The following is a 16,057-nucleotide window of genomic DNA, read 5'->3' as shown; positions in this document are numbered from 1 at the left end:
CAGTTCAGGCAGCATCCGAGGAGCAGTAAAATTGACATTTCGGGCAAAAGCCCTTCATCAGGAATAAGCACCACTAATCCAGAATCTGGTTTCCAGCATCTGCGGTCATTGTTTTTACCTAGTTTAAGTCAGTGATTGTATTAGCAGTGCTATATTGTTCAATGAACAGCACACAATGTCATTATAATGTCCAATGCAATTTGAGATTGTCATGTTTAATTTGCCAGTGGAACAAAGTATTTCCCGTGATAATTGTAACTGAGGTTTACCAGTACCAGAAAACCTATAACAATGCACCTTGGTCTACTCCATAGGTAATCAAAGTACAGCTAAAGAGTCAATGAAGCTTCAATTCATGGATGATTCATTTAATGGTCTAAAAGTAGTGATAATTGATAATCAACGCCATACAATTTTAGTAGTTAGACTGCTTTGTGTTTGGGTCTAAATTTAGGGAGATTAGTGACTACACTATGGCTTCCATAGTTTACAATAGTAATTCTGGCTCCATTGTTTGGTGGTACAATACTAGATTCATCAACAATTAGGCTTTCTACAATGCTATCAAATTTAATGGTGCATAGTTTGCTAGTATAAATACTGTAGTTCTTGGATGTTGCTATCCTGGAATCCAAATGTAACATGCATCAGTGTAAACATATTTTAAAATGTCTTAGGAGAAAACATGGCAGCAAGAGGAAATGTATTATTTTATACTTCTGACAAAAAAAATGACTTTGTCAATGCAAATTTAATCATTTATAATTTTGGCAGTCTGGATGAGAGCTCAGATGTGAAAATTAAAAAGACATAAAATTAAGTTCAGGCTATCTGGCTGGGAGTTGGAATATTCTTGGATCAGCCTGCTTGAGAAAGTGCTTGAAAAAGTAGGATCTTTTTTCCAGGGCTGTCTAAATGGTTCTCTGGGATTTTTAAATAAAAGCAATAAAACAAAAAACAGCCCTCTAGCCCTCATCTCTCTGCAAAGTTTCTATGACCCCTGCATGGCAATCTATGCCCCACCACTCATCCTCCATGACTCCTATTCCCATCATGCCCACGTAGGCCCATCAATGCCCTTTCACCTAGTATACAGCTTCGTTGTGCATTAATGGCAAAGAGCCCAGGTATCTATTAATCTGTTGAAGCATCTGTAGTAAGTGGAAAAAAACATTGCTGGATTGACAATATTTTTCTCTTAGATCTATTTCTCAATTGCTGAATACTTATCTCTCAAATTCAAGAGGTGTCATGCACTTGCAGTTTCTGCTTTTAATATTTTAAAGATCTGATTGATTGGCACTCTTATGCAATCACAGTAATAGGGATGTTTAAAAATTGTTGTGAATGAATGTTTTTTTAATGTTTTTTCACACACAGCATTAACTACAGGTGAGAAAATTCAGCCCAGAGTGTGGTGGCAACTGTGTTTCATGGCCTCTGGTCCTCAATGACTCCTGTTGGCTTTTCTCACATGACTCTGCACTTTGTACCTCAATAATTACGGAACTGAGCTGGTCAGCACATTTCCCATGTGACCAGAAAAGTGGTAGCTCTTACCACTGGTGAGATCTCCCAGCTTACATGCCTTTGGCGTCATATATATATATAAGCCCAGTTGTACCACTACGGATGTTGCAAGACAGGAACACCCTCTGAAATGGCTGTGCCTGATTTTGAAAATGTGCTCACTCCACAACAGCAATCTGGAGATGCTGGTGGACAGGGTAGTGGACATGAGGATAGTCTTTTTCCTGCTGGCTGCCAAAGAATGTCATGCTAACGGATTCAGCAGTCCTGGACATACAATACAGCACAGGTCATGTTCTGCATTAAATAAGACACCAGCACTGCACACAAGAAGGTCAGTATTTCTTGTGCTCCACAAGGGAACTGCTATCTCCCTTCTACCTCATACTTGCAAGGCCTGCACTCACTTGAATTCTGCCATTGCATACACATCATATCTATGCTAGTGTTCTATAACTCTCAGTACTGTACATGTCATGCTCACTCAACAGCTCTTACACATCTCCCCCTCCCAACAAACTCTGCATGCCTTCTACACTTCTTATTCATTCATTGGAAACACTGGTTTATCCCTTTAGACTGATGTCTCAACTGCATTCCAACTGATCTATCTGTAATCCCCATACATTGATCTATAGCACTGAACATGACCAACCCCCTGGAGTGAAATTAAATGAGGCCTTTGACTAATAGTGAGGGTGCTTCCAGACTGACAATAGTCACTCTTCACCTACTCAGGATTCTTCTCCTTGACTTCTACACATCGCCATTTGCTTGGAGTCTGTATGAACTTTGATGAAAACTGGGATTGCAGGGAATAGGCCCAGGCATATTGAAAACAGGGCTTGGCCACATATTTTAAAAGTCTGTTGTGTCTCTCTAACTCTGCAAAAATCTAGCCCAACATTAATCAAATAGAAAGTAATATGATCATTGTGTATCAGCATCTGAAAGCATCCCATTTACTCCCTTTTCCAGAAAAAAAATTTGAATTTTAAATTGCTCCAAGGACCTGATCAAGTCTTTCAACATTGGGCTGACATTGTTTGGTCATATCCACCATCTCTTAGAATTGGTAGCATTTTCAGAGCCGTTTTAAAATAATATTTTACCTTTGTTTTGATCAGGCATTAGAAAATCAAAAGGTTGTAGAATCTCCTAGCCAGTCAGACATCAAAATAAATGCACTGACATCAGTCATAGAAATTTAGAATACACTGTTGAAATTCAAGTGATTAATATAATTGAAAAACAAAAAGCCATTTATCCCCTCCACTTTACTCTGTAAACTGACTGTTCATAGACCTTGAAGACGATGTCAGTTTTCATTGATTTAATCTTAAAATTCAACGAAATCTGTGGTTTATATAGAGGATAAATTATTTCTCTTTTGATGGATAATATAACAAACAGCATTATATAAAATAGAATGATGAAAAAGATAATTTCCTTTTCTTTGGTACAAAGGAATTGATTTTATATTGTACCTGAGTTGTTGCAGCATTAAAGGAAATTCCAATCAAAGAACATAGACCCAATCCTGCAGCCACTGACAGTGCAACCAACAAGACGCCTGCCAGCCCGACAGCACCCTGGGACTTGGCGGAGTCCCATCGTAGCATGGTTAAACAGGCATAGGCAAGCTGCAAGCAGAACAAAGGAGAAGACAAGCATTAAAATCCAATTTTTCCTGATGTTTTCCAAACAAAGAATTATTTTAATACAACTTAAAATGAAATAAAACAAGGAATTAATGCATTCGTCCCGCTCAAAGGCATATGTGTGCAGTGAATTGTGACATTTTATGAAGGTATGATCAATTAGTTCTTAGATAACAGTCTGGCAACTTTGTTTTTGATTGTTTAATTTTGCTAACGCTATTGTGTCCATAGCTGCAATCTCAGATGCATAGAGTACCTTACCATTAAAAGATAGCCACCAGCCACTCGTATAACACTGACACTGGAAAATGACTTGAGGATGTCCTCAAGGGTAGTAGTAGAGAATGAAAGAACCTTCTGGGTTGAATTCTGTGCAACACTTTGATGGACAACCTAGCAAAAGAAAGTAACTTTTAAAATAAATGTTCATTTGATTGCCTTTAAGAATTTTTAGTGAAAATGTATCTAAATTTAACAGTTTTCTTAGAACTGTTTCAACAAAGGATAGAAAAATGACCAGATGAGTTAATTATTCAAGATTTCATGCATTAATATAATCTAAATCGTAACTTTTAATTTTACCTAAGGTACACAGTAAAATTGAAGATTGAAATAAATTATTTCATGCTTCTCATTATAGTTGCACTGAATTTCTGATACTTATGAATCTCCTAATCTGCTTATATGTAAAACAATTTCACTTTCTTCACTAGCCAACTTGCAGCACCCCACACCCGTTCCACTGCTTGACAGTAAAAGTCACCACGTAAGCAATTCATCAGGTTCTTCTTCAGCCAAAAAAACAAAAAAGAACCAGAGCTTCTCATTCATGCTTCATTGACTGGCCAGCACATAGGGTCACAGGCTGCTTCAGAAAGGTCACTGCCCGGGAAACAAATGCCAGATGATGTCACATGACCCTACCAATGGGACTGCAGTGTGAGCAGATTCTGTGCCTAGCTAATGTTTTCCAGACACCTTTTTTAATAAACAGAGTAATAATCACAGTGGGCGACTGTTGCTCAGTTCAGTGTAGCCTTTGTTTGTTTCTATATTATGTTTGTAAATGCAGCTGAAAACAAATGTTATTATAAGTTTGGTTGAAGTATTAGCACAATGTTTGTCTGTACTAAAAATGCAATCTCCACAGGTAGTATTACAAAATTAAAGCTGTACCAATGATTCTGAGTCCCAACAGGTTTATCTCAAATCAGGCACTGCATAGTATAATTTTTTTTGTAGGCTGTGCAAGCAAAGAGAGACAGAAGCAGGCTTCACTGCAGGAAACCACATCTGGAGGCTAAATAGACCATTCAACAGACACATCCTTCCTATTACACATAGCCTTATAAGTAAAGTTTTCTAAACATTGAAACACAACTTATTCTAACAAGTTAAAAAGAAAAACAAATACACAAAAATAACAATGCTAAATATGATTTTACTTATTCAGAATAAGTTGGAATTATCAAATGATGGTTTGTAAAGAATACGGGAAACTTACTGTTCTTGAAGAAATATTTCAAAGCACTTCTTACATAATATATACCCTGAAGTCCAGTTGTTATGTGGGGCCAATACATCAGTCATTCTTCTTAGAGCAAGGTTGCATAAATAGATGAAAGGCCACAATATAATAGAGTGTATGTATATTGTGGTAGTTAAGCCCTTCCTTAGATCCTAAAATATTACTTATGTACCAGTTCAACATGCTGGTCTCACCTTATAACCAAAAGCACTTTTAATTTACTTTTTTGCATATTTTACCTCAACATATTTCCTTTGCCAGGCCTCTAGAATTGCTGCAGCTTTGTCCGGATTCCAGTTGATATCCGAAACGTAGTAATAATCCTTGAAGTGCTCATACATCTGCTTGGGGGTCATTAACTGAAACATAGTCTGAAAAGCCTGGGCACTGAACAGAGGCACAGAGAGATGGGGGATGGGAAAAAATAAACATTATCAGGAAGAGAACTCAGTTTACAAAGCTATAAATGAAATACTCAAGAGCTCTCAGCTATTTTTTCACCCTCTAAAAACATTACTTTTATTAAAGCTGAGACACTATTTAAGCGAATGAACTTCTGAAAAAACATACAATGTGCCAGTCCATTGCTTTGTATTAATAGAATATTTTTTGTTTTGAAATAGTTCTATTTTATTGATTAATTAATTGAGTCACGTACAAAATAAAGTTGAACATCACTTGAATTGGAAATTTTTATCAAGATCTGTTTGGTAACAAGCAATATGCTGAAGGCAGAAAGCCAGTACTGTGTTCTTCATGACTGTTTACAAGTCATATCATAGTACACAGCTGAAAAAAGATGGGATTCAAGCAGGGTAGGTAGCACCATTCAACTACACTCCAAATCAAAACACTGCCTTTCTGAACTAAAGAAGTCTGTGAATAGGATTATGGATTGAAACAGAAAATGCTGGATAAAGCAACAGGTCTGTCAGCATCTATGGAGAGTCTCTCTCCACAGATGCTGCTGGACCCGCTGAGTTTCTCCAGCATTTTCTGTGTTTGTTTCAGATTTGAGGATTATGGAATGCTTCCTTTTTCAGTTTAATGAATGTTCTCCCACAAATGATATTTCAGTGACTTTAAATAACATGATACATTCTGAACCAGGCTCAAGTACTGGTACACACTAAAATAAACTTATTGGTTTAAATTATACATTCCTTAAAAATAATTTCAAATTTAGTGGGTGGTACAGTGGTTAGCACTGCTGCCTCGCAGCACCAGAGACCCGGGTTCAATTCCCGCCTCAGGCACATTCTCCCCGTGTCTGCGTGGGTTTCCTCCGGGTGCTCTGGTTTCCTCCCACAATCCAAAAATGTGCAGGTCAGGTGAATTGGCCACACTAAGTTACCCATAGTATTAGGTGAAGGGGTAAATGTAGGAGAATGGGTCTGGGTGGGTTGCGCTTCGGCGGGTCGGTGTGGACTTGTTGGGCCGAAGGGCCTGTTTCCACACTGTAGGGAATCTAATCTAATCTATCCATGTATTTCCATATATTAGAGGAAACAAGGCCATTTTAAAACAGCTCATTTAAATTGCAGTGTCTTTACAAAAAGTTGTTTTTCCAAAGACCCCTTTCTAGCTTAAAAAGGTCTATGGTTCAAACTATATTAAGACTACACTCTTCAACTTTAAAAAACCATCCCAGATGATCAGTGAATATCTGCTGTAAGGGTAGGAAGTTCTGAACCCCGCAAACAAGCTCAGAACATCAACCAGGTGGCAGGGCAGCTTATCAGAGGCCTTCAGTTCCTCATTCCCAATGCAGAATCAGTGAGGGAGCCTGGATGTAGGTGAGTGAGGTAAGGATGGTGGGGGGTGGGGTCACAGGAAGAATGATGTGAGAAGGAAGGAGTAGGGTGGATGTCTGCAAGAATAGAGGTCTGACTCTCAATGGCTACTCTTCCCCCGCCACCAGCTCAGATGCTGGCAATCTTGTGCTCTACCAAAGAACATCTACCCACCCTCCATAAACAATCTCATAAAGTAGCTTTGGTCCAAGGATCCTTGGTTAAATCTCAATTTTGTGCCTTTCTGTCTCTCAATTGCTATACATCGAAATTGAGACAAGCTATAATTTGGGTTTGTGCAAATTAATTTCAGCTCTAGACTGATTTGATTGTTTACCTCTGTAGTATTCCGGTGCTGTTTTTTGTGGTACCTCCTAATATTAGTTCCTCTTGCCAATGCATGTACTTTTTGGACAACCCGTGACAACCACCACTTAATACCCGGGCAATATCTAAAGGCTGCAAATATAGAAAGCATCATTACTGGATAACATCCATATAATTATAAACAATAATAACAGAGTTCATTAGTTTCCACACTGTTTCAGTTTATAATACTGATACACTTCTAATTAATACTTACAGGAAATTAAAATTACCAATGTCAGCATTTCAGAATGAATCTTAGTAATAATTTCTGTGGTATGAATCTGAATATGGGAAAAATGATTATTACTTACAGTTGTTGAGTTTTTATTAGGGGCAGTAAGTGGACAATCTGGATCTGCAGGGTTCAGGCATGGGCGATCCATGTAACCATGTCCAACTCCAGCCTTGTTCAGCATCTCCTCCCAACCACCCACTTCATACTTCAGATTCTTCAACTCCTCCAGGAATTCTAAGGGGTCAAGATTTGTCCACTGCAACTGCAGTTTACCTCTGTCAAAAAAAAACCGTTTCAATTAAAAGATGACATGTAAAAGTGTAACTGCCAAGGGGTTGCAATGGGTGGACTTTTATTGGAGGTCAAGGTCTCTGCCCCCTCACCACCACAAACACCATTATCTCCCTCTCACCCACCACCCTTAGTGAACTCATTGACAAAGTGGTTGGGAAAAAAGATTATGGTGCGATTATGGAAGGCCGGGCCTTACACTGGATTTACAAGCCCATCACCACTAAATTCCAGCCCATTATAAACCTAGTTTCACAATTAATTGAAAACAGATGGTGAGGGTCCATCATGAGTCATGAACAACATAATTGGTGCATGGTTGGCCTTAAATATTGGCTAGAATTTCATTCTTGTGGTGGAGACCTGCCAACACATTGTGACCCTGTTTTGGCTGTCTGCAGGATCCAGAAACACACCTAATGGAGCTAGAGAAATAAGTAATTGATTGGTTGACACTGGGGTGGCCATCCATCAGACCGATCCATCAACTGTTGGTCAATCAGATGGCAAGCAGCCTCACTGCAAGTGGAAAAAGTGGACGTTGCTGAAGGATGAATTCTACCCAACCAGATAAGTGGAATTGGGAGGCAGAAGCAACAGTCATGCAGACCCTGGTGAGGTCATAGTTGTGAGATAGATGACTTGGTGAAATCAGTTGCTGGCCCTGATGGTGAGGAGCTTTTGCCAGGCCCAATGAGTGCCTGAACAGATGTACCCCCAACTCTCCCCACAAATGACTGAACCCACTGCAAGACTATCACTGTTTACTTGGCATTACTTCCCTCATGCCAGAGGGGTCACCTGCCACTACCAAAATGCCAGTGATAGGGCGGTGAAAGGGAGATTGGTCCTTCAATGGCTCAACTGGTCGCTGAATTGGAAAGGTATCTGCCAACATCTCTGTCATTGGCAAGATGGCACTGTAATGGAAAAGTAGCAACGACAGAACTGGTATAGTATTGATAAAAACTCCACCCTTATTCCATCACTATTTTCCAACACTACCACCTCCGAATTAGTAAAATCCAACCATTGGTGGACTTTTTCTGGTCCACACGGTATGTTTATCTATGCTATAAATTCCGTGGAATTAAATGTTCAGTTAGCTTGTTTAGTAGGATTCTACATAGCATCAAATATCCGTACAATGTACTACATATATTTTACTCTGTGGGCTAGATATTCATATTAAGAAAGGGCAAGTAGTTTGTTGCTAAAGCCAAATATTTGCTTTCTCTTTACAGTGACAGAAGTGAAGTGAAAATGTGCAACTTTTGCAGGCAGCCTACTGAACCATTTCACATCCCCACTGCAATCTAATTATGGTAATATTGCTGCTGTAATAAAGTGAAAAATCATTGATACATTTTCATTTTTAGCAGCCTCAAATGAGGATTGCCATACCAGATAATGGGAAATTAGTGCCTAGATTTTCCATTCATGGAGACTTAATTTAACTTCAATTGCCAGGCAGAAAGCTGGTGACAGAGTATCAACCCAACTCAGTCTTTCGTTCCGCTGAAATGAACAGGAAAGCTCATTGACATGTATAATGAGTGGCTAGTTCACAATATTGTGTTCATCTCCTAATGGGGAAACTTGAAGTCTATCTCAACAACTTCTGCTGTTAGTAAGAAATTTAACTTTGTCTCCTAATAAAGTTAAACATACAGTGGTCTGCAACTTTCAATCCTAAACTTTATGAAGATTTAGAATGATATTCAAAGAATTGTTGGAGGGAATCCTGAGGGACAGGATTTACATATATTTGAACAATGCAAGGACTGATTAGGGATAGTCAACATGGCATTGTACATGGGAAATTTTGTCTTATCAACTTGAGTTTTTTGAGAAGTAAAGAAGAGGATTGATGAGGGCAGAGTCGCTGTGATCTATATGGAATTCAGTCAGGCATTCAACAAGTTTCCTCATGGTAGACTGGTTAGCAAGGTTAATTCACATGAAATACAGTGAGAACTAGCTATGTGGATACAGAACTGGCTTGAAGGTAGAAGACAGAGGGTGGTGGTGGAGGGTTGCTTTTCAGACTGGAGGCCTGTGACTAGCAGTGTGCCACAAGGATCAGTGCTGGGTCCACTACATTTCATCATTAATATAAATGATTTGGATGTGAATATAGGAGGTATGGTTTATAAGTGCAGATGACACTAAAATTGGAGGTGTAGTGGACAGCGAAGAAGGTTACTTGAGTGTACAACGGGATCTTGATCATATGGGCCAATGGGCTGAGAAGTGGCAGATGGAATTTAATTTAGATAAATGCGAGGTGCTGCATTTTGGGAAAGCAAGTATTAGCAGGACTTGTACACTTAATGGTAAGGTCCTAGGGAGTGTTGCTGAACAAAGAGACCTTGGAGGGCAGGTTCATAGTTCCTTGAAAGTGGAGTCACAGGTAGTAAAGATGGCATTTGGTATGCTTGCCTTTATTGGTTGGTGCATTGCATATAGGAGTTGGGAGGTCATGTTGCAGTTGTACAGGACATTGGTAGGCCACTTTTGGAATATCGTAATTCTGATCTCCCTGCTAAAGGAAGGATATTGTGAAACTTGAAAAGGTTCAGAAATGATTTACAAGGATATTGATGAGGTTGGAAGGCTTCAACTATAGGAAGAGGCTGAATAGACTTGGGACTGTTTTCCCTGGAGCATCAAAGCTGAGGAGTGATCTTATAGAAGTTTAAAAAATCATGATGGGTATGGACAGGGTAAATAGAAAAGGTCTTTTCCCTGGGGTGCGGGAAGTCCAGAACTAGAGGGCATAGGTTTAACGTGAGAGGGCTAAGATTTAAAAGGGACATAAGGGGCAGCTTTTTCATGCAGATGGTGGTACGTGTATGGAATGAGCTGCCAAAGGAAGTGGTGGAGGCTAGTGAAATTGCAACAGTTAAAAGGCATCTGGAAGGGTACAGAGAGATATGGGCCAAATGCTGGAAAATGGGACTAGATCTTTTAAGGTTATCTGGTCGGCATGGATGAGTTGGACAGAAGGGTCTGTTTCCAAGCTGTACGTCTCTATGCTCTATGACTCTAATTAACTGCATAAAAATCCTTAATCCAATATATTCTTGAAAGATTAAATTACACTTTAATTTTAATAAGGTTCATCAGTGCACAATGAATTACAATGATTTTTTTGGAGGATTGAAAATGTTGAGGGTTAGTATCTAATATGTAGTACTGTGGTGTTCCATTTATAATATTCATCAAACAGGAGGCTGAAAGGATTCCCAGTAGAAGGACTGAAATTCAGAGGGAAAGACATACCTTGTTTATTGCTAGCACCTCCTAACGGTTACCCAAAGCACTGGGGTGCTATGAGCGAACCCTATGTTGGGGTCAGGCTGAATAGGCAATGAAAATAAAATACCAAAAGCAAAGGATAACTTGCTCAAAGATCCTCTTAAAAAGTAAGGATTCCCCAAGTAGACTAAAAATAAGTATTTATATGTGGAGACAATGCAGTGGAATAAAAACACTATCATATTGTCTAATTTTTTTTCAGATCAGAAATATATAAACAGCAAATAAGTTGATTGCCTTTCCAAATAACTGCACGTATTTGTTTCCCTAATTATTTGTTTCAGTTTAATCTAAAGAAATATAGTTTACTACATGTACTCTTCCAAACGTTATGTCTGTTATTTTGATTGATTTTGGGAGATAAATTAGCAGTTAATATGAATGTGCTGACAGTCTGTGCCTACTGAGACTTTTCCCCTGTTAAAATATGATGTAATTTTTTTCACATTAACAGGATAAGAAACTAGCATCTGGCAGCATCAAAAGATTGTGACATAATGTCTGATTACAGTCCTCCTGTATTATACTAACAGTTTTTCTACCTTCATCAATCATAATACCTGACCTTTATTGCCACTAATGATACCTTACTTCTTTATGTGCTTTGACAACCTGGCAAATGACCAACATCACCCCCCCCCCCCCCCCCCCCTTTTGAATTTCTTCCTGGTGCTGACAGACTGGAGAGGCTTTTGGCCGGCTTATTTTGTGGTTCAAACCACATTGTATCTGCTTAACCAGGCTTGAGTCATTATTTCAATTCTCCCAACCAGAAAGCACAAAACCTTTATTTACAATTCCGGTTTTATATTATCAATTCCATGTCTCTCTCACCCACCCTTCCAAGAAGCCTCCAAACACTTAGGAAAGTGTTAGGATCATGATCCTATAAATCTACTCAATGTTCCATGTCAAAATGTATGTGACTGATCATTAGTCACATGTCAGAAAATATGTTCTTACTATTCCACTGTTAATTCATGTCATCAGGCAAAAACCTCCATTGATTATTGTGAATGTTGATAGTACAGAGATTGATTGTACCCGGTGTTTAGCTGTGTGAACAGAATAAAAGGATTCAAGGGTAGAAATGTCATGGGGCTGACTTTAATGTGCATGTGACCAAATCAAGCAACCAGGAGAATTGAATCTGGCATGACCGTTTTTTTTTCATTAATATTAAGTGGGCAATCTGCTGGTTTCTGTTGCTATTCGACAGGCAGCTTAATCATTTGAAAAAAAAATCAGGTTGTCTGATTAACTGCAAGTGGCTTCAAGTTTAAGGCCCAGACTGTGGCCTCAGGGAAGGGGTTCAGGGAAGCAGATGTGGAGCGGCAATTGGACATTACAGAATTGGTGGAGCACTCCTCGTCCTCCTGGTTCAAACAATGACCACTGAAGACAACAGCATGTTCAACTCTGCCATAACAAATTCCTGCACAAACTCCTAAAGTAATTATGAAACGTACAAATGTAAGGTGGTTCAGAAAAAAAAGTACAGAGGGTTATAGCTCAAGAAATACTAAGAGCAGTCTACATCCTAAAAATTTTAAACTAAAACAATCTCAAAAGTTTTCAAGTTCCTGACTATTAAAATGGTGAAGGACCTAATTATTATCCTGTGTCAATGTATATGCAATGCATTACCTTGCAATTAGCTTTGCATATTTAAAATCAAAGGATAAACATTAGAAGCATCACAAGAAATATTTTCTAAGTCTTAAACTGTTTTTCTAAAACTGATAAATTAAATAAAGGGGATTAGGATTTACTTACGGTAGGTAGACTGTTCCCAGCTGTAATTTAGCACCTTCCCAGAAACAATCCAAAGGTGTGATTATTACACAAGGATACAATTTTTCAATAAGCTGGTAAAAACATAGAAGCATGGCATCACACATAGCTCAATAAGTATACCAAACATCAAAAATTAAATAAATCAAAAGGTGAAACATACTTTGTTCATTGGAATATACTTTTGATTTTAAAAACTTCCATAAATTTTAAGGGGGATCTGAACTCACCTGATCCATCCAACCAGTTTCTGTTACAAGTGCTCCTGATTTATAACATAAGTTGTCTAAGGTCCACTGTCTAAACAAAAACAGAAACAAGACCATCATGAGAAAACGGCTTGGTTAAAAAACTACATCGACACAATAAAATGAAATTGCAAGAAGGTCAAGTGACAATTCAAAAAGAAGACAACCAGATTTAACAGATCTGAAAAAAAAAGCAGTATGCTACACTGGCCACATTAAAGGCTCAAATGTCTACAGAAAGCAAATATTTCATTTGGTTTTGACAAAAAAGTATTCTTCAGAAAATTTAGAAAATATTTAGAGGTACAACTAAATCAATGTCACTTACTTGTTGTACATATAAACTTGCACTCTGCTGGCATTAAATGCAGAGTTAAGATGCTGTTGCAGCGCTTCAACTGTTAGAACACTAGTACCTTCCTCAGGAGATGTTTGAATCATGATCTGAGGATTGAACATGGCTTCCTCCCCTATTTTCTGTCGTGTGTATGATAGCTCTTGACTCACTCTTCCACCAACTGAGGGAGAAAGGGTATTTTTCAGTTATGTTACCAAAATGTTTCCAATGATATTGATTTGACACAAAACTTCTTTACAAATTCATGATTTCTTAATAGATCACCACATTAAAAATTGAGCTGCATGAAGTGCAAATTTTTATTGGAACTTTTTACACTGTTGTGTTATTACTCACAATCAGTATGTCAGTATATCTTTAAGACACAGGATCAGAAAATCATCAATGACATCACAGCATGTGACCTGAGGGTATACAAGTCTCGTTCTCCCTCCTACATCTGACCTTACACTGGAAGCATATTCCTGCGTTGTACCTAATACTTAATATTACTTTCTATGCCTGAGGGACTTCCTGTTTGTATGTAATAGTTAGTTAGATTAGATTAGATTAGATTACTTACAGTGTGGAAACAGGCCCTTCGGCCCAACAAGTCCACACCACCCCGCCGAAGCGGAACCCACCCATAACCCTACATTTACGCCTTACCTAACACTACGGGCAATTTAGCATGGCCAATTCACCTGACCTGCACATCTTTGGACTGTGGGAGGAAACTGGAATACCCAGAGGGGACTTACACCAACACAGGGAAAATGTGCAAACTCAATGCAGTCATCTGCTTGTGGGATCGAATCTCGGTCCACATGGCTGTGACGCAGCAGTGCTAACCACTGAGCCACCGTGCCCCTACAAAGTAATAACATGTTTTAGGTAACAAGTCTTCAGTAACATGATAATATGTCTCATTCTGTACGTTACAGAATATAACATAAGCATTGCTGCATCAGAAAAAACACCTAGCTGGAGGCAAACTCCTACCGTGGTAGCAGCAGTGATCATTTATGAAAGACTTCAATATCTTTAATGAAGATATCATATTTTATGATCCCCTTATTCTAAAAAAAGAAAAATAATACAAAGACTTTATGGGAAGCTAGGGAAATAATTGCTAGGCCCCTTGTTAAGATATTTGTATCATTGATAGGTGAGATGCTGGTGAGACTGGAGGTTGGCTAACTTGAAAGGGTTCAGAAAAGATTTACAAGGATGTTGCCAGGGTTAAAGGGTTTGAGCTGTAGGGAGAGGCTTAATAAGCTGGGGCTATTTTCCCTGGAGCATCGGAGGCTGAGGGGTGACCTTACAGAAGTTTATAAAATAATAAGTGACATGGACAGGGTGAATAGTCAAGGTGTTTTCCGCAAGGTAGGGGGATCCAAAACTAAGGGAATAGGTTTAAGGTGAGAGAGGAAAGATTTAAAAGGGACCTAAGGGACAACTTTTTCACGGAGAGCGTGGTGTGTGTACAGAACAAACATGGACAAATTGGACTGAATGCTGTACATTTCCATGACTAGTGCACTTTTGAGCTGAAACACAAAGTCAGTGCACTACAACACAGAAGCTGCAGGGTCTGTCTCTTAAAGGAAGAACACACTTTTAAACTGACAAAATCAGGGTTAGATGGCTTAGGGTGGCATCTCAAATTGGACTGGGGCATTCACATCTTTACTGAATTACAACTGTTCAAATAGAGCATGTACTTCTAATTTACAGAATAAGTAATAGATGATCCTGAGAAAAGAGTTCTAAGAATTTTGCCTGCCAATGGACTTTGCATGGATGAGCAGAAAGATCTGGAAAATATCTGAAAGATTTTTGAAAACCAGCTGAAGATATATACTGTATTAATTTCAGGATTAACTAGCTCATGTCATATAGACTGCAACCTAAGAGCCTATTAAGCAATTTCAGAAGATATCACAGCAAAGGATATGAGTGTGAGCTACTGTAAATGGAACTACTTAGAGGCTCATTGAATTAATCCTCAACTCTGCCACAGTAAAACCATTTAAGAAGGGACTTTTGGCAAGAGAAAGAGCCATGTCAGTAATGTATTATTGAAGATGGATACAAGGATGAAGTCACAGTGTTAGAGGAACAATAATCACATGCTTTAGGTGCAGCCTATGCTATTGTTATAGTTAGCAAAGTGTACTAAACTAACAAAGTCTATTTGTTGGACCTAAGCAAAAACTTTTCTAGATATCTGTAAAGCATGTGCCATCAATGGACATTGGACATGCATGCGAAGGAAATCTTGTTCCAAAGGCCAAGCCAAAGCAGCAGTGAACAGATGGTATGAAACCACAATATAAGCAAGAAAAGTGTAAAGAAGATACTCAAATGCAAACATATAAGTCAAGTTCAGAGACAGCGAGCAAATTTTGGAAGATGACCAAGTTTTCCATATTGTTAACCATACACTCCATGTCAATAGAACAGAAGGTGATTATACCATTATGATCATATGCCGTATTGAAGCTGGATAATAAATATTAAAAACAAAACTGACACAGGAGCTAGTGTCAACTAAGCTTCCTGAAAGATACGCTATCGCATCAAATGGCAGTTTATTTGATGCCTGTGTACAGCCTATGAGAGAATGCCCCACAACATACAAAGGAGCATCAATTCCAAATATGGGCAGAAGCCTCATAATCCAGCAATGACAGGGCTACCACTATGTACAGACTGTGGTATAGTTGCAATTCATAAGATTTAAACTGTGGTGGAACAGACCACAATCAAATCAGTCAACAATCTCAAATGCCTGGACCCAGAAGTATCTAATGCGACCAGCAATTCAGTATTGCATCTTAAGGATGATGTAATCCCACTTATTGATTCTCCAAGAAAGCACAGTTTACACATTCTGAAGAAGTTTTGAGCAGAAATGAAGGTGCTACAGTAAAACGCTATAGCTCCA

The 16,057-nt window shown here is 38.7% G+C and overlaps 1 protein-coding gene across 3 annotated transcripts in view; it reads right to left on the bottom strand.

Moving 5' to 3' along the window:
* The window catches only part of ptch1 (patched 1), a 96,223-nt gene that overhangs the window by 42,535 nt on the left and 37,631 nt on the right, over positions 1–16,057 (bottom strand). For all 3 annotated transcript variants that reach the window (XM_087997362.1, XM_087997363.1, XM_087997365.1), the window contains 8 exons: positions 13,099–13,288; positions 12,753–12,822; positions 12,505–12,596; positions 7,193–7,391; positions 6,850–6,971; positions 4,959–5,106; positions 3,453–3,584; positions 3,018–3,173 (listed from right to left, as the gene is read on the bottom strand). In XM_087997362.1, coding sequence (XP_087853488.1) covers positions 3,018–3,173; positions 3,453–3,584; positions 4,959–5,106; positions 6,850–6,971; positions 7,193–7,391; positions 12,505–12,596; positions 12,753–12,822; positions 13,099–13,288 — 1,109 coding nt within the window. The remainder of the gene's footprint in view (positions 1–3,017; positions 3,174–3,452; positions 3,585–4,958; positions 5,107–6,849; positions 6,972–7,192; positions 7,392–12,504; positions 12,597–12,752; positions 12,823–13,098; positions 13,289–16,057) is intronic.

Source organism: Chiloscyllium plagiosum, unplaced genomic scaffold (assembly GCF_037043375.1).
Source record: "Chiloscyllium plagiosum isolate Xiang-an unplaced genomic scaffold, Cpla_swu_hap1 HiC_scaffold_2, whole genome shotgun sequence".
Taxonomy (NCBI): Eukaryota; Metazoa; Chordata; class Chondrichthyes; order Orectolobiformes; family Hemiscylliidae; genus Chiloscyllium; species Chiloscyllium plagiosum.
Note: the sequence above shows the minus strand (reverse complement) of the source record. Positions and strands in the feature narration are given on the sequence as shown.